Source organism: Pelobates fuscus, chromosome 3, assembly GCF_036172605.1.
Source record: "Pelobates fuscus isolate aPelFus1 chromosome 3, aPelFus1.pri, whole genome shotgun sequence".
NCBI classification, from domain to species: domain Eukaryota; kingdom Metazoa; phylum Chordata; class Amphibia; order Anura; family Pelobatidae; genus Pelobates; species Pelobates fuscus.
Genome location: NC_086319.1, coordinates 179694647 through 179717352, shown reverse-complemented (window position 1 = coordinate 179717352; position 22706 = coordinate 179694647). Strand labels below are relative to the sequence as shown.

Sequence of the window (22706 nt, the reverse complement as noted above, 5' to 3'; positions counted from 1 at the left end):
GAGAAAGGTAAGTGTTTAACCTCTTCCTCTCTCCAGAGCCCGGCAGGAGGGGGTCCCTGAGGGTGGGGGCACCCTCAGGGCACTATAGTGCCAGGAGAACTAGTATGTTTTCCTGGCACTATAGTGGTCCTTTAACTTTTTTCCTTTTTTGTTTGTATATTGTATATTCTGTTCTTATGCCTCACTGTGCACCCAGTGTAAAGGGGGTCACCAGTTGCCGCGGAAACAAGTGCGATGCTCCGCCTTGATCAATTCTTATTCTCACTATGTGCCTCCCAGGAGCCTATTGGAGGAGCTGACCTTGTGGGGTAGGGCCTCAGCTAAAGTATTGTACTGCTAATGGCTCCACTCAAGAATCAAAAAATCTCTATAACCGCAAAAGGTTTTAATAGCCCCCCAAAAAACGGAGGCTCTTGCTTATAGCAATTAAGATTGAAGGATGTCTTGACCATTGGTCAGGAGACACACATACCCACATCCTCAAATTAACTGATCATATCTGCGACAGAGCTTACCTCTCTGGTTCGCTGCAAAAACAAGATAGGGTGGTGATTTTGGTGAGGAAAAACTGGCCGATGGTACTGTCATTTAGGGACATGATGGGAGGTGGTTGCTACATTCTGGTACCATTCATGGGGGTATATCCCTTAATGGCTATACCCCTAACAGGTGATATGTATCCACAGTTTCTGGAGGGTCTTCTCGCTGTGGTTTTGGCGAGGGCACATGAGCCTCAGAGGGAAGATTTAAATGCAGCACCATGTCCTGGTCTCGATAGGAAAGCTAAACCTAGATTCCTGTGGTCCCATGGTCTGGAGATACAGGACAAACTGTTCACAGGTTTTGCGCAATAATCTGGCCTGATGCCTGGAGGATCCAACACTACGGAACCTGTAACTACACATTTTACTTGGCGCCTCATGACACTCCTGCATTGATATGTTTAGTCAATCCCTCCCTGATGTAAATGGTGGTAGCCTCAGAGATTGGTTGATGTCCTAGTCTGACCACACAGATGTGGCGATCTGACAGCTGCGGCCACCACCTGGGCTTGGAGGCTGAATGTCTCCCTACGAAGACAAACCTGTGGTTGCAGACACCACAGAGGCGCTCTTAACATATATTTTAGGGACATGACTCCAGTGATCAAAATGCTTTTAATATAGTAGCCTAATAAAGCCGTCCTATCAAAGAGACCCTCTTGGACGATGTTTCTTACCAACTCTCCAAACTCAACTCACCTCGTCCAAAAGGCTTTTATGAAAAGAGCAATAAGCTGGAATTTTTTTAATTTAGTTTGATCTTTTTGGGCACGGGGCCGTAGGCCGGCAACCAATTGCTGCAATGAAGACTGATATCCAGAGTGATATACATAAAGCTTTCCATGAGTACTACCCCACACTTTATAACCACTCCCCAGGGAAGTCCCTCATGCATCCAGCCGACGTGAAGGGTTTACGGTCCTTTCTGGCCTACCTACAGCTTATGAATTTGACAGATGAAGCAAAAACTGACTTCGCTTCAAAAATCACCCAAGGTCAAGTCGAAGCGGCTATTGCCATTCTCAAAGCTCTAAAGCTCTGGGTCCTAATGGGTTCTGTGGAGGGTACTATAGAACATTTAGTGACACCCTTGTCCCACACCTAACACTTTTTAATGTGGCAAAGGATGGAACTCCATTCACAGACAAAACTTAATTGGCAAATCTCACCTTGCAACCCAAAGAAGGGAAGTTGACGGAGAGGGTGGGCAATTAAACCCATATTGATACGGATGTAAAACTTTTTACCAGCATCATAGCAGGACAGTTTAACCCTGATGCGGAACTTGAGCAACCCTGATAAGGCGAGTTTCACAAAGGAGAGGCAACTCTTTGAGAATACCTGCAGAGTGGCTGATCTGCTCTGGTGGGAGGCGGGCTCTGGGACTCCTTCTCTGGTCCTTTCCCTTGGGCCAAATCTCTACAGCCTGCTGAAAAACTGGGGGGTTCCTTAAGGGTTTACAAGGGTCCTTGGTGCCTGGCACTGACGCATTCCAATTTAAACTTGTCTAATTGGACACAGCAGGGATGCCCACTATCCCACTTATTTGACCTAGTCTTAGAACCTCTATTTCACCTTATCAGGGAGCACCTTGGTATCAAGACTTTCACCTCTGCTTGACCACCTCGAGTGGTTCGGGCAGGTGTCCAGTTAGTTTTAACCTTGACAAATCCTGTGCCATGCCCTTCCACATGGGGTCCCAGGAGGTGGTGCTGCTGCAGTCTTGATAGAGATTGAAGTGCCAAACACATTCTTTCCACTACTTGGGAATTCAGCTCCCCTCCAACCCTTCCCTGCTAAGGCAGATCAATTACGATTTTATCATCCGTATGCTCAGATTTGATTTAGACAATTGGAACTCCAAACCCATCATGTGAATTGGCAGAATCCATGTTGTTAAAATGAATATTCTACCCCACATCCTTTATTTTCAAACCCTAATGGTATTACTCTGAGACCTAGCAGGACTGTAGTCAGCAGTAGACTATCTTGTGTGGGGTGGGAAGAAACACAGAATCTCAAGACAGGTGCTATACGGCCAGTGATCTCTGGGGGATTGAGTTTACCCAGCCTCTCTATAGCGGCACAGCTGGCCCAGGATGTCCTATGGCATGCCCATCTGGAATCGGGCCTCCTCCATTTTATATATGGATGGACAAACCGTACAAGGCCCTTCTCAGGATGGATTGCTTGGCAATGTTGTCCTCAATCAATTTATGGGACAGAATAAAAAATAAATTGGCTCTCACATCTAGCCTGTCCTCAGTGACCACTTTTCTCTGCAACAGTGCTTTCCACCCAGGCATGCAGGGTATTGTGTTGAATGATAGCAGTTCAGTTAGTCTTGGTGGAATATATCTTGCTGACTGGCTGTGGTAAGAGTTGGTTTGCTATGAATTGGATGAAAACCTCTAATTTGAGCATCTATTAAATTGATCAATGGGTTCACATCTGGAGAACCCTTTAGACATGAGAAGAACCTAAGAAAATGTAAAAAAAAAAAAAAAAAAGCCACGATAGAACAAACTGCCCATCTAATAAGGCCCCCAAAAGACCAGCACCCCTTGTGCAGAGGTCATGTGTTGTGTTCTGGACTTGTGGGTGAGATGATCAGTTGAATATGCAATGGATATAGTTTCAACTTGTAGTGGCAGTGACCTAGAACATGTTTGACAGCAGTCTAAAATTAACCCTTTCATTAAATGTTTATTGGCAATGTTATATTTTATATTTTAATTCTTATTATATTGCAGTTCTTAATGTGGAACGTGTTTCTTCCACCAATCCAGCTCTAAAAACTGCCACAGAATGTGTTGGGGGACACACAACAGGAATACAAACTTTGGCCAAACATTCAGCTTCCAATACAAGCAGACTTAAACCAGAACTTACCAAGCGATTGGTTATCCCCAAGAAGAAAACAGAACTTTTGGCAAAAAACAATGAACTTTTAGTTAATGATAAGCAAGATCAAAGGTGAGATCCCAAAATCTTGAACTTAATAAATTAATATTTCTATTTTAATTATTTTTTAATTCAGAATTTATTTTTAAATACATTTTTTTCAACATTTAGGCAAAGTGAAAAAATAGAAAAAAGTAAGCACTCAACTGTTAAATTAACGAAAAAAGTTCCTGAAGAGAAATTAAATAAATCTACCATAAAATATAAGGATATGTCAGATATTGCAGACCTTATTTTGAAGAATCGCTGTAGGAAAATTATAGTAATTACTGGAGCTGGCATAAGTACACCAAGTGGAATACCAGATTTTAGGTAAGAAACTTTACAGTTAAAATCTGCACACACCCCATGCGTGCACACATTGCATACAGCCAACACATACCCTACGCGTGCACACTCTACATGCAGCCTGCACGCACCATGTACAGTTGACATATATCGCCTAGATATTCTGGAATGCTGTACAACAGGAAACAAGATAAACCTTTAATTAGAACACACTACTATCTGGTGTAGGTGAACAAACGTTTAAAGGGATGAAGGCTAAATACACAAATGGAAGTAAGGGATTAAAGTGATTTGAATATACCAGAGGATGTGAGGAATGTTTGGGAGGAGGGTGCACAGTAGATGGGAGACAGTAGAGAAAGGTTGTAAGGCATAAGAAGTTAAGGGGAAAGCTGATGTGCTTCTCTGAAGTAGTGTGATTTAGGGATTCTTTTGACTGACTGGGAGAGTCATATGTCCCTTAGAAGGGCATTCTGGAAACTGTCAAAACTGGAGACGTCCTCCAGCAAACAGTCTGGGGTGTGAGAACAGGACACTAAGTCCTTCTCTTGCATAACTGTCCTATCTTTGACTAAAATCATTATTTTTTTTATTTTATTTTTTACTCTATTTTCCCCTGGTTCGTCAAACACGCATTGGTCACTCTCATCGTAAATACACCTTCTCTTGACACTGATTGCCTAGCTATCGTCCCATCTCTCAAGGACCTGGAAGGCAAAGGGAAAGAGAAATACTTGATACTGAGCTGATCACTCTTATTTTCATAAGTGGAGGAGGCTAACAAGTGGGTCGCACAGTTGATGAGAGAAGCGAGCAAGATCATTTATTTTCGCATCTTATTGATTTCTACTGTAAAGTAAAGAATGTATTCCTTTACAGTGGGAGTATTATATAAAAGTGCTTTTAAAAAAAAAAAACAGATTAAACTGTATATAATAACAAGCAGTTCTAAAAACACTCCAGTAGGGATGCTTTTGTTCCCACACCAGATGTAAAGTAATCAAAAATATGAGTGGAAAAACGAATAATGGTGGAGTGCTTAAATCCGTATAAGTTATTCTTACCCTTAACAATATATGGGTAAGTAGAGATTTCACAAAGTACCATGTAAAACCTAAATCGGGGAAAAAAACATTGGGTACCGTATATACTCGAGTATAAGCCGAGGCCCCTAATTTTACCCACAAAAACTGGGAAAACTTATTGACTCGAGTATAAGACTAGGGTGGGAAATGCAGCAGCTACTGGTAAATTTCTAAATAAAATTAGATCCTAAAAAAATTATATTAATTGAATATTTATTTCCAGTGTGTGTATATGAGTGCAGTGTGTGTGTGTGTGTGTGCAGAGTGTGATGCAGAGCCTTGGTGGGGGGTGGGCATTTTTAGTATTTTTTTAATTATAATTGTAATATTTTTTCTGTTATATTCATTTTTTATTCTTTTTTTTAAATTATTTTATAATTTTTTTTCGTCCCCCCTCCCTGCTTGATACATGGCAGGGAGGGGGGCTCTCACTCCCTGGTGGTCCAGTGGAATTGGCAGTTCAGTGGGGGGGAGGGGGGCTGTCAGAGCACTTACCGCTCCTGTCGGCTCCCTCCTCCTCCGCGCCGGTCCGTGCCGCTCCTCTGTCAGCTCCCAGTGTAAGTCTCGTGAGAGCCGCACTATGACCCCGCGGCTTTCGCGAGACTTGCACTGGGAGCTGACAGAGGTGCTGAATGGACCGGCGCGGAGGAGGAGGGAGCTTGACAGGAGCTGCAGGAGAGGTAAGTGCTTCCTGCCAGCCCCCCAGTCTGTATTATGGCAATGTAAATTGCCATAATACAGACAGTGACTCGAGGTATAAGCCGAGTTGGGGTTTTTCAGCACAAAAAATGTGCTGGAAAAACTCTGCTTATACTCGAGTAAATACGGTAAATTGTTTCTTTAAGATGGTAAGTGCAAATAATGGTTAGAACCACTCACATTGATTAGAGCCTAAATATGTTTCAATCTATTGCAATCTATTGTCGTGCTCTTTAGGCAGCACCATACCTTGGTTCAGGGAGTTTCCAGCCTCCAAAGGAATAGAAGGGAGGACAAAATTGTGCAATATTTAGGAAAAAAGCATGCTGGTGAGAATATATTAAACTCTCCTTATCCCCTTAAGGACACATGACATGTGTGACATGTCATGATTCCCTTTTATTCCAGAAGTTTGGTCCTTAAGGGGTTATTCAGAGCCTAATGTATCCCTGACTCTGAGATTGAAAAATCTGGTGTCAATTTGTGGGGTGACACTTCCACAAACAGCTACTTGAAATCAGTGTATATGGACCACATGTGCACTAACCAGATTGTTTAATTTATTAAGCATTTAAATGAAACAAACTGATTAAAAAGTGTTAATGAACGAACAAGTCCAATTGTAAAAGTAATCTTGCCATGACTCATTTTGCTTTAACCTGCTTCCTCAGTCGATATTGTGTTGCAGGGGTGCTCAGACTGGCTAAAGGCATTGGGTTGATTTGACATGCCAGAGCTGGTGTTTAACAGGCAGGGTGGACAGTGATCCGGTATAGTTTGTCTTGTATACTTTAGAGAATAGTTGTAGTGGGCTGAGAGCCCTTGAGGGAAGTTTTCCTGGCACTCTATTTTACCTTTACCAAATTGTTTGTGTACCACAATGTTGCAAGTTACAAAATGAATCCATGATTGTGTAATAGTCTTGCGTTCCTTGCATTATGGTTTTACGGTGTAAAATCTGCCTTCCTCTGTAAAGATTTTTTTTTTTCTCTCTCAACAGTTGTAATTGTTTTAAGATTTAAACATATTTATTTTTCCCTCTATGCATCAGAACACCTGGCTCTGGACTCTATGATAATTTGAAGAAATACAATCTACCGTACCCTGAAGCAATTTTTGAAATTGACTACTTTACGTATAACCCACGGCCTTTCTTTGCTCTTGCTAAAGAACTCTACCCTGGAAAGTACAAACCCAACATTGTCCATTATTTTGTAAAACTGCTGTACGACAAAGGGCTGCTATTGAGGTGCTACACTCAAAACATTGATGGCTTAGAAAGGCGTAAGTTCCTTAAGTTGGTTATGTCCAATACTAGTGATGAGCTGTTACTTTGTATCTTCATCAGAAATAGCTTTCAATATTCCTACCTTGTTCAGGTTTCTAAAGGGTGAACACTCTTGGTATACAAATAGATTTTAGTCAACATGTAATTATTATATAAAACTGATACTGCACGATAGGAAGGGATTTGATTTGTAACAAAAGTTGACATTTTATTCTGTACTCACACTATAGTTTCATGACAAACCTGTGTATTCTGGGAATATTCAGTTGCTCAGGAGACCAAAGATCAAGTGCTTTATGAAACACTTGAATGGCATTTTCCCACAAATGATTATTCACCATTTTATGTGTACATGCATGCAATTTGAAGTCCTGTGCTAGTAGCCAGATCTTTAAAGGCCTGTGCATTATTCATCATAACTGAACACTCGCACTGCAGTGTGGGTTTGAAAATATATGTATACTACTGGTGATCTGCAGTTTGGTGATCTGGTGATCTGCATATCTTGACATGCAAGATATGTATACTACTGGTGATCTGCTGTTAATACCTCCTCTGAAACTTGCATTGGGAGAGGAAGCAGAATGATCGGAACAGTGCAATTCTCTCACTATTGCTCCCTATAGCTCTACAAGGTGATGGTCTCAACGAGTAACTCCTACCAATCCCTTGTAAACGTTTGTTGTGGTCCTGTATGAATGAGCATGAACACCAATTTAAAAAAACTAAAGAAAAATTATCATGGAATATGAGATATAGAACCACACATTGGAATTAATTATGTAATTATTTAAATTCTTATTGTAGGATTGGTTTAGGGGTGGGGGGGGGGGGGTAGAGTCTGGTGGGTGTATAGTATTGGAGATTTTAGAATCTCTTGCCTTTCAATTGTTCCCACATAAGTGGTTACCTGGCTAAAACCACAGAGGCAGTACAGCTATTCAGTCTGCAATAAATGGGAAATGGCTGTGATGTGTATAGCTGGATTGGAGTAAAAACTGTCACAGGTGCTGAGAGGGAAGAGAGGGGCTAATGGAGTATAGGTTTTTTCAACCGTTTTCTGTTGGTTTTGCTTTTTATCATTAATAGTGCAGCATTGACATGTACTCTTGTGAAGCGTTGAAATGTTTGAGCCAACATGTCTGTCAAACTATGCACTGTAAAAAAAAAAAAAAAAAAATTGAATCTGGAAATATGAAACTTGAAGAGCTATAGCCAAAATTATTTCAGGCCCTAGTACAGGTGCATGCAACCTTCTGCACTTGAGATGTGTGCTATATCTCCTCCAATACTCATACAGCCTTAATGCTGGCAAAGAATCATGGGAAATGCAGTACACAGTATCTGGAGTTTGCTTAATCCGTATGGCATAGGGTGTATAATCCCCACCAAGGAATTTGATGGTACAATCTTCTGGTTGAAATCGGGTAGGTCCAAAATTAGGTATATAAGCACAAATATTGAAAATAAACTTGTGAAAGCACAAGCATAACCTACAAATGAATTTCACCCTATTGACAGGCTTTCTCAAATTATTTGTTTGTGACAATGGTTCTCGGTACAGTTTGAGTACTAAAAAAGTGTTCTAATTTATGAGACTGACACATATGAGATGGTTGTAGATGGTTTTAACTAGGCCCTAATTTTTTAATCTGTCAGGGGATATGACCAGAGGTGGCCATCTGACCCCCTTAGAGCCCCGTAGGAGGTATGTGTTGTGTATCGGTCTTTGTAATTCTGGGTATGTGAGTGTGTGAACGGGATTATGTATGAAGGCAGGGCCCTCTACCTTTTTTTATTTGTCAGTTTATATCATATGTTCTCCCCTAATTGTACAGCCCTGTCGAATTTGGTGGCGCTTTATAAATACCAGTAGTAAATAAATAAGAAGTGTATCTGTGAATGTATGCCTCTGTGTGTGAGGGCAATGTCTGCATAAGTGCCCACTGCCCAGGATTCTTGCAGGGGGCCTGATATGGCATCCAGCATAGGGCACTGGTTAAACTTAATCTGGCTGTGGCCCAACAGTGTACTATTTTGTGAAATGTATTCACTTTTCAGCTAGGTATTGCTTTAATATTAAATTTGCCTTATTTTCCATGTAACCAAATTATTTTTATTTGCAAGTTGCTGGAATTCCACCAACAAAGCTAGTAGAAGCTCACGGGACATTCTCTTCTGCGTCTTGCCATCTTTGTTACAGTCCATTTCCTGCAAATGAGGCAAAGGTAACTTATTTTTTATATTGACTTTTTATTGTTTTGGGGGGGTTTGTTTGTAATTTGGTCGTGTGAGTTGTTGGGATTTGGGTTATTTTATTTAGTACTTCCCCATTCATTTTTATCAAGGACTGCATTATGAATGGAAGGTCTCCCCGATGCAAGACATGTTATGGAGTTGTTAAACCAGATATTGTTTTCTTTGGAGAAGATCTACCAAAAAGGTTCAGGAAGTTTACCAAGGACTTTCCCAGGGCAGATCTGCTCATTATCATGGGGACTTCTTTGAAGGTAATTTTTTATTTATTTTAAACTTGTAGCCAAATACTTGTATAACTGTCGTCTTGTGCTATAAGCACTAGGAACAAAACTAATTACTTGACTTTGGTTTGTTGACAGATTGAGCCATTCGCCAAAATAGTTGATGCTGTACAACCAAACGTGCCTCGTCTGCTCCTTAACAGAGATTTAGTTGGACCCTTTAAGACCAAACATCCGAAGAGCACAGATGTTGCAGCTTTAGGGGAGTTGTGTGATTTGACCAGAAGATTTGTCCGTTCTCTGCATTGGCAAGATGAAATGAAAGGCATTCTAAAATCACAAAAGTCAAAGGTATTCACACTCATGTCTCTGAAATTTCTACAGCATTGTTTGTATATATAGATTTATTTATTTTTTCCTACCTTTTCCCAGCACAGTGTCTGTTCCATCGCTGTCATAATTATTGCTTCCAGAACAGCACACTTGTCTGCAATTTTATTAAGGGCCAATGACCTTGACAGATATATTTGGAAAGAATTTGATTCATACATTTGACTATCGGGTTTCATATTGCAAGGCAAGAAAATAAATTCTACATCATATCAAAAGCAACAATTTTTCTCAATAGGTAGCATTCCAATTCAGTTTAAGGTTTTCTGTAGCTCTTAAATTATATTTGAATGACTTTAGTTCCCTCAATAAATTCCATCCCAACACGATGATTAAAAACACTTTTGTGTGCATAAACAAAATAGAGCACCACTTAACAAATTGAATGGACCCCTATTTAATGTTCACTGGATCCCAGAGAAGAAAATAAAACTAATTGGCTACACAAAGTGCAGAACAGCACGACTGAGGGCCATTTCGTATTGGTGAGGTCAGAACATGGGAAGTGAACCAGAATGGCTACTTGATGTACTGTTTTTTTTTGTTTGTTTGTTTTTTTCAAACTTGTGTTTTATAATCTAAATACATCAAGCGCTACAGTCAAAGTTTTACGTATTGACTTAAAGCATATAGTATCCATCCAAGAAATATTAGAGGTTACAATATAGGTTAATTTGTAGTGTTGGAAAAGTCTGGTCTAAGCCTTATTCAGTTCTATTGTGATTAGATTTGGCTTAAAATGTATGCATTTTACAGTCAAACCTTGTTCAATAAGAATAAACCGAATAGATTGCTACGATTGAAATGAAAGAATAGGGATAAACATTGGCCATCAAGAAGTTAAACTCTTATTGGCCAATATGGACCTAGACCCCAGGTGGTTTAGAGATGGAATGAAGTGAAGTACCGGCCTGATGATTCTATCTTTAACAACCCCAGGTGCACCCGGGTGTCTTACATAGTGTGAATTTTTTTTTTTTTAATTTCACTGGGGGGCATGTCCACCAAAAGGGAGCAGCGTTCTCACTTCGGAGCTACGTTTCCAGCATATTTTACCAACGTCTGGATAAATATGCGCAAGTCTTGTTGTCACAAGATACCCACAGTACAGTAATTTCCAGGTGAGATGTGCAAGAAGAGGCCTCAGGTGGCATTCTTGTATGAGCTTTCATTTCGTCTCCGTACATTTGCGTTCACAGATTTGTAACACATTGAGTCTTTTTGCATGGTAGCAAATGTCATTAAGCAGGTTGTTCCCTCTTTGATCTAATGTTGTGCAAGTGACAGAAGCTGGTGTATATGTTGTATTTATGAAAATATGTGCTCGGAGGTAGGTGGTATACTGCCTGTAATTTTGGGAACGTTCAATTATTGCCAGTGTATAATTGAGAAGTTTTTCTTTTTGGGACCCCTACTTTATAATGTTGGGATAGATTGCAGTGGTGTAGACAGCGACCATTGGCTGTGATCATAGTTTGTCTGTTAAGGGCTCAGATCATGAGCAGGAGTTTCATTGTGGGAAGCACAGTTTGATATATTTGGATGTAACTGGTATTTGTGAGGACTGGAAAAAATATAATCTTTTTAGGTAAGATCACCAGTTTTATGGCTGCCATCCTCCTCAGCTAAGTCTGGTATCTACCCTCCAAAATATTTAATGTATTTTCAATTTCTTTGAATAATTTTTGGTAATCAAGTTTGTGTTCTTGGGCATAAAAGTATCTTACAACCTCAACAATTTAAAGTATCGCCAGTTGAATTTGAAAGAAGGCTCAAGTCTCTCTCACACGCTTACCGATCCCATTGCCTGGGTTTTGAATAGATTCAATTTGTAACAGGACTGCTTGCTGTAGTCCAGAATTTCAGTGTAAGTTGGGAAGGGAAATTAAAGGTTGCGACTGCGTAAGAAGAGTATCATCAAACTAAACTTCTTCTGTCTCCCACTTTTACCCTATTCTGTCTGATTACTGGTTTTAAAGCTAGGACATATAGCAGTGGTGACAGTGGACATCCCTGCTGGGTGTCATTCGCAACGAGAAATGGTTTGGACATAAGTTCTGCATTGACTGTAGCCGATGGGGAACTATATAGAGCTTTAGTGGCTCTAATAATAAAACCTTTGTGGGAACACACATATGCAGTTTTCTCAAGGAACTGCCAGTTTTGAGCACAAAGGCACTTTATCAACTGGTATCACACTGCTCCTCCTGACAACTTGCCTTTTAGTCACATCTATCCAAATTCACACACATTCTGAACAAATGTAAAAGATGGACAATGGCTATGTGCTTGTGACAGACCTGCTATATTGTCGTATTGCTCCCATAGATCCCACACCTTATTGAAAGTATTAATTGAGTTACTGACCTGTGCCATTAGCTTCTCCATAAGGCAGTTGTCCCTACGTTTTGCTAGGTCTAAGGAGAATTTGGGGATTTCAGGGTACAACTATTTTTTTTTTCTTCTAATGCTCTATGGGTCGCTAGATTGATCATATTAGGAGTTTTTGTTCGTGTTTAGTCAGGTCTTCTGTGTGTCTGGATAGCAGGCATGCCCATGGGTCCAGGTTTATTATCCTCTGTAGGATGAGAGTTTAAATTTGTAATTTTATGCCAGTAGTCTACCACTGGGCACTTCCACCACATGTGTGTAGGTACCCTTGCTGCCACACATTTGCCAGCATGCATCTGAGGGATTCAGTTTCTTCTGATATTGGTTTACTGGGGTTGTATACCATCTGAATACTATTCTGTATGCTTTTGGAGCCTTTACACATTGTTGTACATGCCTCGAAATATCCTGACAATCTGTCCTCCAACACCTCCCCCATGTTGGCCTCCCATTGGTCTGTATAGCACAGTGACGCTTCTTTGTCGGTTGCTGAATGAAGGTCGTTCTAAACTAATGTTAATCGTTTGGTTTGTGTGGTTTCATTAAACACACTTTTTTCAAAGAAGGTAATCTATGTTGTAGCCGCCACCTGAACTTCTGCGCTTGTTGCAAAGTCATGTAGTTGTAAATATCTAAAATAGTCGCGCGTTTGGAGTGGGGCTAGGGTGTTCAGATGACTATATATTTGACATCGAGGTGAACGTATCTCTGGGGTCCCATAGTCTCCCCCTGTAGTCTCAGGCCCTCATCCCTGGTGGGAAAACACTGTTCCTCAGAACTGGTGTCATAGGGGAGGGAGTTACGCAGGGAATATTTCTGCAGTGTTTGGTCCCATATCTGAATAGAGTTGAGGATAGCCGGATTTGTGGTCCTCAGGATAGCTTGTTGGGCTCTAGGTACCCATATGTAGAACTGGGAGATCCGTCCCTGTGTAGCCTGGTGGTTTTAACCCTGTAATTGCAATGTTTGTTCTGCAGGAGAAAGCACCTCTAGTGGCTGTTGTATTTAATCCTGCAAAGTAGAGTGAAAGCATAGCCGCATTTGAGTTTGGCCGCACATGCTCATCTCTCAGAAGTACTGGATTGGTCGAAATCGCAGATGACAATCATTCTTTGTAAGAGTAGGTTCCTGCATCAGATGAGTTTAGACACAGGAAGCATAATGAGTAGGGGCGGACTTGACGACTCATGCACATCGGTCATGGTCAGAAGGCCTGTGGCAGTCAGGTGTCTGGAGCAGCTATGGCCAGGCTGGGGAGATCAGAGGATCTCCAACTGGCCCAGCATAAAAAAGCAGCAATGTTTGCATGTGAGACCTGCTGGAAGCTATCCTTGCCTGGTCTGCTCACATATGCCATTTTTCAGTCCGCCAACGGCAGCGCTCTGTGTTGGAGAAGAGTGGGGTATAGGGAGTGGCATCACATCCCCTCATTACACAAATGCAGACCGCATGTGCGAAGCTGTCTGGAGGAGAAAGGACTGGGATTATAGAAAACTGATTGAAATGGAAGGTAAGATGGGACGGAGAGAAATAAAAAAAGCATGAAAGGGAGAGGTTGGCTAGCTTAACTCGGTGTGGCACACTAACAGGGAACTGGACGACAGCAGTATGCTGTTGCCACATACAATGCACTGTTTAGGTAAGGCCAGTCCAGAACACTGTATGATAGATGCTACAGGGGAAGTTATTTTCCCTCTGAATCTAATAATCTCTTTGTAATGGCAGAATATCTTAAACTCTGCACATATAGGCTCCTTGCACCAGAACCACAGAAAGCTGTAGTAGTCATGGCGCTTGGAGTGCACTTTTAATACACGCATTGTATTTGTGTGAATCCTTGTATGTATTTGCTTAGTGTCAAATGTTCATGCACACAAACACTGACACACCGCTCAGTCACCCCTGTGTTCACAATCACTCAAACACACAGACATGCTGTAGAAATATAGCCTTATTCAAACACTTTTCACACCAGCATTTACACATACAAACCTATCCTATATCAGGATCCAGGGGGTGACCATGTTGTGATGGATTGTGTACTACTAGTACTATCCATCAAAGAACCATTACCGTCTTAATTTTTTTGCATCTATCAGAATACCCTGGCTGCTGCTGTCCACATTTCCTCCTCCTTTAGCCCTTCCACTATTTGAACATTGGGGGCTACAGTGCTTTACCCCACATTGTTGGCTTCTCAGACAAGCTTCTTCAACCAGCTGACCATGCTGACAGGAACAGCCTGGATGACCTGTATGGGGGGTGGGGGGACCACCTTCCAGTGATCGTGAGCTAGTGACCTCCTGTCAGTGAGCTGTGAGGTTTGTGAAGTGAGCTGTGTATTTTTTTTAATTTATTTTTTTCTGTAGTGACATTGTGTGCAGATCAGTGAGCTTGTGCTGTCAGCTGTGCGTATAGTCTTTGTGCATGTATGTGCAAGACCAGAGCTGGCTTTCTAGGCGATTTAGGCGGCCGAGTAAGGCCTTGCGCTTGCTTGGGCACTGCGACCGCCTTAGTGCAGACTGAACTGTCGGAACCTCGGTCCGTGACAGAGTGCCTGACAGTGAGGGGGCGCGGAGGCTTGCACAGTATGCTGCCGGGTGAGAGGCCCCTCCACATGGTCTGCCCATAGAGAGCCAAGCTGCAGATCATGTGATGTGGTTCTCGTGAGCTCAGCGCGTTGTCGCGGGTTAGCACGGCAATGCTCTGACTGGAGCTAGTGAGAACGAGGTCTGCAGCTCTGCGCGCGGCGGAGCTGCAGACAGGATAGTTATTCCACCGGACCACCAGGGAATTACATAAAGGTATTTCAGTGTGTGGAGGCTTCTCACAGCTTCCACACACCCTGACCCCATCCCACACCCTGCCCTGAACTCACCCCACGCCCTGACCTCACTCCACCCTGCCCTGACCTGACCTCACCCCACACCTTGCCCTGACCTGACCTCACCCCACACCTTGCCCTGACCTGACCTCACCCCACACCTTGCCCTGCCCTGACCTCACCCCACACCTTGCCCTGCCCTGACCTCACCCCACACCCTGCCCTGACCCCACTCCACCCTGACCTGACCTCACCCCACACCTTGCCCTGACCTGACCTCACCCCACACCTTGCCCTGACCTGACCTCACCCCACACCTTGCCCTGACCTGACCTCACCCCACACCTTGCCCTGACCTGACCTCACCCCACACCTTGCCCTGACCTGACCTCACCCCACACCTTGCCCTGACCTGACCTCACCCCACACCTTGCCCTGACCTGAACTCACCCCACACCTTGCCCTGACCTGACCTCACCCCACACCTTGCCCTGACCTGACCTCACCCCACACCTTGCCCTGACCTGACCTCACCCCACACCTTGCCCTGACCTGACCTCACCCCCACACCTTGCCCTGACCTGACCTCACCCCACACCTTGCCCTGACCTGACCTCACCCCACACCTTGCCCTGACCTGACCTCACCCCACACCTTGCCCTGACCTGACCTCACCCCACACCTTGCCCTGACCTGACCTCACCCCACTGTCATACACCCTGCACTCCCCCACCCCGTCGCCTTCCTCCACCTTGCCCCCCCGCCCTCACCCACCCCGTCGCCTTCCTCCACTTTGCCCCCCCGCCCTCACCCACCCCGTCGCCTTCCTCCACTTTGCCCCCCGCCCTCACCCACCCCGTCGCCTTCCTCCACTTTGCCCCCCCGCCCTCACCCACCCCGTCGCCTTCCTCCACCTTGCCCCCCCGCCCTCACCCACCCCGTCGCCTTCCTCCACCTTGCCCCCCCGCCCTCACCCACCCCGTCGCCTTCCTCCACCTTGCCCCCCCCGCCCTCACCCACCCCGTCGCCTTCCTCCACCTTGCCCCCCCCGCCCTCACCCACCCCGTCGCCTTCCTCCACCTTGCCCCCCCCGCCCTCACCCACCCCGTCGCCTTCCTCCACCTTCCCCCCCGCCCTCACCCACCCCGTCGCCGCCCTCCCCCACTCCGTCGCCTTCCTCCACATTCCCCCCCAGCCTGATATTGGGTTCTACGACCATTCTTGCCCTACATTCACAAATATAGGCCCTCTATGCACACTGCTACCCATCCAATTTTCCATTTTTATGCACTGCTCGTGTATGTCTAATTCGGAATGATCTTTTTAATGTGACTTATCTCTTCTCTTTGTATTAATGAAGTATAAAAAAGTATACGATCTTATTAACCACAATTTCACCCTGACAATTATGCACACATCAACATTCCAACATTCCTGTATTTACACAAACGCTAACAAACCGAATACATCCCTGCATTCACTGAAATTCAAGTCCAATACACTGTTGAAAGTTGGTGTAAATGCCGCAAAAGTACATATTTACTGAATTCTGAATTTTAGCAAATTAAAATCAGAATTACAACATTTAGGCTCATAGGTGATCTGGTAAAAATGCCCAATTTCGCTATAGACACTTGGCCATTTACCCTTCAGTTTTGGAATTTGTTTTGTAATTTACTCAATTCAGAGTTAAGTGAATCAACCTCTACACATTAACACGACTTGCAAACGAACAAAATATGCTTTTTAAATTTACTGTAATTACATACAAATAAATATTCATTCATATTGGCAGTTTGTATATACAAAAACAAATGCATTAACATGAACAAAGTGCAACTGTGTATGTAGCCCGTTCATACGAGTGTTAAAATCATTGTGAACACATACCCTCAACACTATATACAAGTAAAAGAATGCACACAGTTATTTGAAACATTTACTTAATACTAGTATATGGGGCCCCAAGACATAATTTTGCCCAGAATGCTCTGTTTGCCCCTAAAGGGGAGTAAATGTAACGTTAAGTTTCAAACCAAGGAAGGGTGGGCAGGGCTCACATAGAAGGGAACTTATAGGACTGTAGGTTCCATGTAAACTTCTTACCATTTTTGGTGTTTCTGCATAATCTACCTTTACTTTGTTTTTACACTTTAAGTGTCTTTCAATACAAAGTCTTTTTCTTGCGGAAGGATCTTTGTACATATTGTGTGGGGATGGGGAAGGAAAATTATGACCTGCCTACTTCTGGATTACTAATGTTTCTCCAAAGCTTTCCTAGACACCTTTTTCTAGAAGATCGGCTCTAGGGAATTGGATTGGGGTCTAAAGGAGAATACTGTCCAGGAGAAATTCTTGGTTTTAGTAGCACCCTTAAAATGATTTTGAGACATTTCAGACTTCTAAAAGTGTGATGCAATTTGTTCTCTTTCCTTAGGGTGGTTCCTGAGACTGTTCTGCTGAATTGTAGGGGAAATGCTGTCTTTCTGCCTGGTGGTTAATGAAGTGTCCTGGAATGGATTGAATACACCATCCAAAGTAAAAGTCCAGTTAAGATCAGTGAATTTGTCTGCTTTATCAATTCATTTAAGTTTTCTGAGCAATTATTTTATTCAAAAGAGAATTTTTAGCGGTTTTAGCTTTTACGAATAAAAAATAAAATAAAAAAAATCCTTAACCTTTATACTGGCAGGCTATTAATGACTTATCCATTAGTCAATCAAGGAATGCTCTATTGCCGCCTACCCCCTTCCCAAAATTAAAAAATCTAGCTGATCCAGCCTCAATGAAAACATGCTTGCATCTTTATTTTGGTTTTTTTCATTGAGGTGAAAGCTGAAAACTTATCTGCAGCCTTTGAAAGCCTTTCCCTTTTTTTCCCGCAACGACTTGAGAAGGCTCCGTGCTGAAGCAGTGAGTGCACATGCTCGTAGCATTCCCATTGGGCTAATGGAAGAGGAAGAAAACGTCCCTGGATTTCTGGTTTGCTGCCAGGGATGTTTCTGCCCCCCAATATGACTGTTTGGAGCCTGTCACATTTGAAAACACAAAGCTCTTCACCATTCTGAAGTGCTTTATGCAGAGTTCCTTTTAGTCCATATTTCTGTGTTTTTGTTTGGTTTTTCTTTAACTCTAGTAAAATATATATATATTTTTTTTAAAAACAACTCCTAATGTCTGAACATTGAAAATGTTTGATTGTGTAGGTAATGTTTTCTATGGTTTTGAAGGACTGGAAACAGTCTTGCTTGCTTACACAAGATTCTAGATTCCGAAGACCTAGTTAACAGCATGAGGTTGTTTATTCACACTTTTAACTTTGCCTTTGAAAATTTGTATTGAACTTTTTAAAATTTATTGTACACAGTCTTTTATTTGTTCAGTGGATAACCAATGGGTATATTGGATATTGATTTTTATAAATGATTTTATATAAATTTGAATAAAATATTTGAAACTGAGCTTTCTAGGTTTTTTTATTCTGCTTCAATGGGGAAAGCATGCTTGCTTCCCGACTCTAGGGAAACTATATTCTGTTTTTAAAAAGCCTAATAAGGTTAGCCCCCACATTAGTCGCTTGGCCAATTCACACCCTTTGCAGGGATGGCATCTAGGCACCAAGACAGGTCAGTGCAATTTGCAGCTTTCAGTACAGTGAGACAAATGTAAGCACTGTTTGTGAAATGGATCGATCAAATGTAAGTCATGTGCCTCTAGTGCAGGGATAGGCAACCTTTGGCACCCCAGATGCTGTGGACTGCATCTCCCACAATGCTCTTACAGCCATAATGCTGGCAAAGCATATAATGGGAGGTGTAGTCCAAAACATCTGTAGTGCCGAAGGTTGCCTGTCCGTTCTCTAGTGGCTGTTAATAGAGATTGTTACAGCGCACACAATTTTTTTTCTAAATTCTATAAGGCTACTTAAAATCTCCTATCTCTGCAAACAAATATGGGGATTCATTCAGTTCCACCATATGGACTTATTGTGTTAAGCCCACCACTACTTCAATATCTGTAGTCAAAATGGCCATATGGTGGAACTGAATCCCTATATTTGTTTGCAGAGAGATTTTTAGATAGCCTTGTAAGATTTAAAAAATGTATTTTTATGTGTGCTGTAACTTAATCTGTATTATGTATGAATTGTGGTCACTACGGCTGCACTATTCCTGCAAAATGCACTTCCAAACATACAAAACACAGCCTCCCCACACGTGCGCAACACATTTTTTTAATGTTCCACTTGTAGGGACAAACAGAGTACTAAACAAAAGTGTCATTAAAGGACTATGCCACGCACAATGGTTTGGGGGTGAGCACATTGAAACATACATTTCAAGTCAATGGTAGTCATTTAACCAGAAAATAGCATGTTTATCTCTGAAACAAAATTCATGGACTAGACTAAAACAAGGCTTATACTACCTGGTGATATGTTGATACTTGCATTGAATTTGGTACAATCTACTAGATATGAATATGTACAGTATAAATAAGTGTCAAGTGAAACAAATATCCTGCTCTAAAGGAATTATATAGTTGTTGGCAAAGGGTTAAAAAAAATCTTTTATTCACTTAGCCAGTTCCATCGCTGATGTCGTGCTCCACCCTCTGATGCTGTGGACACACATGTGCAGCGAGTGCTGTAAACGCATTGGACCTTCCCCATATAAAAAGCATTACCTCCATGCTTTCCTCTGGGGTTTTTACTGATGCTGGATTCCCTCATGAACGTTAGGACTTCTAGCATTGTTTAAGGGACTCTGAGTCCATTAGTATCCAAAAAGTGCCTCTAGTGGCTATCTGATAGACAGCCACTGGAGGCAGTCTTGGTCCTGCAAAGTAATCATTGCAGTTTCTAACAAGCTGCAATGTTTTACAGTGCAGAACTAAGCGCAATAAGGACACTGCAGCCAGACCACTTAAATGAGATTAAATGGTCTAGGTATCTATAGTGTCCCTTTAAGTTATAGAAACTAAATAGCAGTGTGTAAAATGTTATAATGTAATAGTATAGTATAAACCATTCTCTGACTTTAATAACCAACTGGCCATCCATTGTAAATGTATACAAATGTAATTCAACACGCTATCGAAAAGCTGACCAGAAAAAAATTAGAGAGGTGGAGACAAGGTGGATGGCTAAAGAAATAAAAAGAAATAAATGTCAGTCCTACAGATGATCACTGCATCTTAGATGTATATCTACCTGTGGAAATTGGAGTAGAGCTCATTTGCCTATAAGGTACAGAAGGAAACTTTAAGGTAAGCAGTGCATAGTGAATACAAATGAACAAAGCAATTGGCTGACGCACTATTAAATGCTGCTGATGCACCTTTGTCCGCATGTTTACATGTTAGTGTAGGACCCACTGATATTGTGACGTAGTGGTCAGCTGAGCACAATATGGCCGTTTTGTGTAACTAAATATTCATATATCTTGGCAAAGGTGACTTTTTTTTTTTACCTTTATTTTTAAATGGCCTTGTAAGATTTAAAACGTGTTTTTAATTGTTTGTGTGCTATTCCTGTAATGTATTTTGTTTATATTTTGTCACTACGAAGAAATGCATGTTCTGCGTGTGCCCACCAATTTATTTATTTTTCTCCTTCTTGATGGCTCTCTATTGCAGTTTGAAAATTAACAAAAGTGTGTGTGTGTGTGTATGTATGTATGTATGTATGTATGTATACACACACAGAATCCAGTGCACTCGCTTATGAACTAAACAGATTTAAAATCTTAGAGATTGTAATAGTTTTATTTAAAAACACCTCTGCTAGGCAAAAAATTATGGGGGTTTAGTTACATTAAATGATCATACATTGCATAAGCCTGCCAACTACGTCAAAGTACCCCATATTTGGCAGGTCCTATCCTAGTAGCAGCCTAATGCTTGCTCTTATGAGATTAATCCACTTACTTGGGAAATACTTCCTTACTGGGACTCTCTGCAAGTCAAGGCTAAATAGGGTCCTGGAATGAGGCACCTGTAACAGGGTGGGGGGGGCAAAACCAAGGAGTTGACCTGGGACTCCCAAATATATAAAATAAACCAAGAGGGCTATCTTGGACCCGGCAGCACCCTATAATGTATGCATGTTCAGGTGAGTGCAGCCCTCTTGGTTTCTTTTATATTATATATATATATATATATATATATATATATATATCTATCGATCTCAAAATAAATCCATGTTTCGATCTCATGGTCTTTATCAAGATAGCATACAGTGCATTACAATTTCTTTTATAATAAACATAAGTGCTGTAAATTAATGTAATAATTAACTTACCCAGTGCAGGTGGAAAAACTGCTACCCCAGTCCCATGGCCGGAAGTGTCCTGTGTGTACATGGTTACTAACATGCGGACGTGTATCAAGTATCGCGTTCCGTAACTGACCACAAAATAGGCATTTGTAAAATCCTGTGCACAAACCACCCAAGGACTACAATAACCATAAATTGACGTTAAAATCAGCAAGGAGGACCACAAACATAAGGAAGAGTAAAGTAATATGCTTGTAAGAAGAAAAGTGTCAGACCTGAATAATCAGATAAGCTAGAGATGCTGGAAAAAAAGAGTTCCGTTCAAACCAGTGGAGTGAATCTCTTGCGGACACAAATGACCATTTCACACATTTAACTCTCTTCTTCGCCCTATTGTTCCTCCTCCACCTCCTACCTTGACCGCCTCAGACTTTGCAACTCACTTCACTGACAAGATCTCTACAATCGGAGAAGAGATCTCTCATCTTTCTTCTTCCCCTTACAATACTTCCCCTAACCTCACTCCCTTTGCTGTTCTATATTCATTGGCACCCACTACAGCGGAAGAGGTTTCTGCTCTGCTCCAGTCCTCCCGCCCCACCACCTGCTCCCTAGATCCATTTCCCTCGCATCTCATCCGTACTGTCTTCTTCTCTTTCTCTATCTCTCGCTAAAATTCTCAATCCCTCTCTCTCCCCCCTCTGGCATATTTCCATCGCCCTTCAAACATGCAAATATAAACTCAGTTCTAAAGAAGCCCAACCTTGACCCTAACTCCCCATCCAACTACCGTCCTATCTCGCTACTGCCTTTTGCATCCAAGATCCTTCAAAGAGTTGTGTATGAGAGATTGACAGACTTCCTTTAGTCCAGCTCTCTGCTAGACCCCCTTCAGTCTGGTTTCCGCGCTAAGCACTCTGTGGAAACGGCACTGACCAAAGTATTAAATGATCTACTCGCTGAAAAATCTCGTCACTACTCTATCCTAATTCTCCATGACATTTCTGCAGCTTTTGACGCTGTTGATCATCAACAGCTTCTTCTCATCCTCCGCAATATCAGTCTAAAAAGATATTTCTCCCTCCTGGTGCTCCTCCTACCTCTCCCAGCGCTCTTTCAGTGTTTCTTTCTCTGTCTCTACTTCTCCCCAACTCCTCTCTGTTGGTGTCCCCCAAGGTTCAGTCCTTGGTCCCCTACTGTTCTCCATCTATACTGCCTCCCTTGGTAAACTCATTAGCTCCTTTTGGCTTCCAATATAATTTCTATGCGGATGACACGCAAATCTATGTCTTCTCTTGACTAGTGTCTGACTGCCTCTCTGCTATTTCTAACTGGATGGCTGCCCACTTCCTTAACCCCTTAAGGACACATGACATGTGTGACATGTCATGATTCCCTTTTATTCCAGAAGTTTGGTCCTTAAGGGGTTAAACTCAACTTGACCAAAACTGAAATTCTGGTCCTTCCTCCCTCAAATG

General features: G+C 42.2%; 1 protein-coding gene across 4 annotated transcripts in view; it reads left to right on the top strand.

Annotated features, from left to right (window-relative positions):
- LOC134600970 (NAD-dependent protein deacetylase sirtuin-3-like) overlaps positions 1-18242 on the top strand; it is a 59408-nt gene extending 41166 nt beyond the window's left edge. For 2 of the 4 annotated variants that reach the window (XM_063445365.1, XM_063445366.1), the window contains 7 exons: positions 3296-3518; positions 3618-3818; positions 6630-6862; positions 8994-9094; positions 9215-9376; positions 9485-9697; positions 17389-18242. In XM_063445365.1, coding sequence (XP_063301435.1) covers positions 3296-3518; positions 3618-3818; positions 6630-6862; positions 8994-9094; positions 9215-9376; positions 9485-9697; positions 17389-17400 — 1145 coding nt within the window. In that variant the 3' untranslated portion in view covers positions 17401-18242. The remainder of the gene's footprint in view (positions 1-3295; positions 3519-3617; positions 3819-6629; positions 6863-8993; positions 9095-9214; positions 9377-9484; positions 9698-17388) is intronic. The other 2 variants (XM_063445367.1, XM_063445368.1) reach the window with 2 other exon arrangements.
- Positions 18243-22706: the final 4464 nt, after the last annotated feature.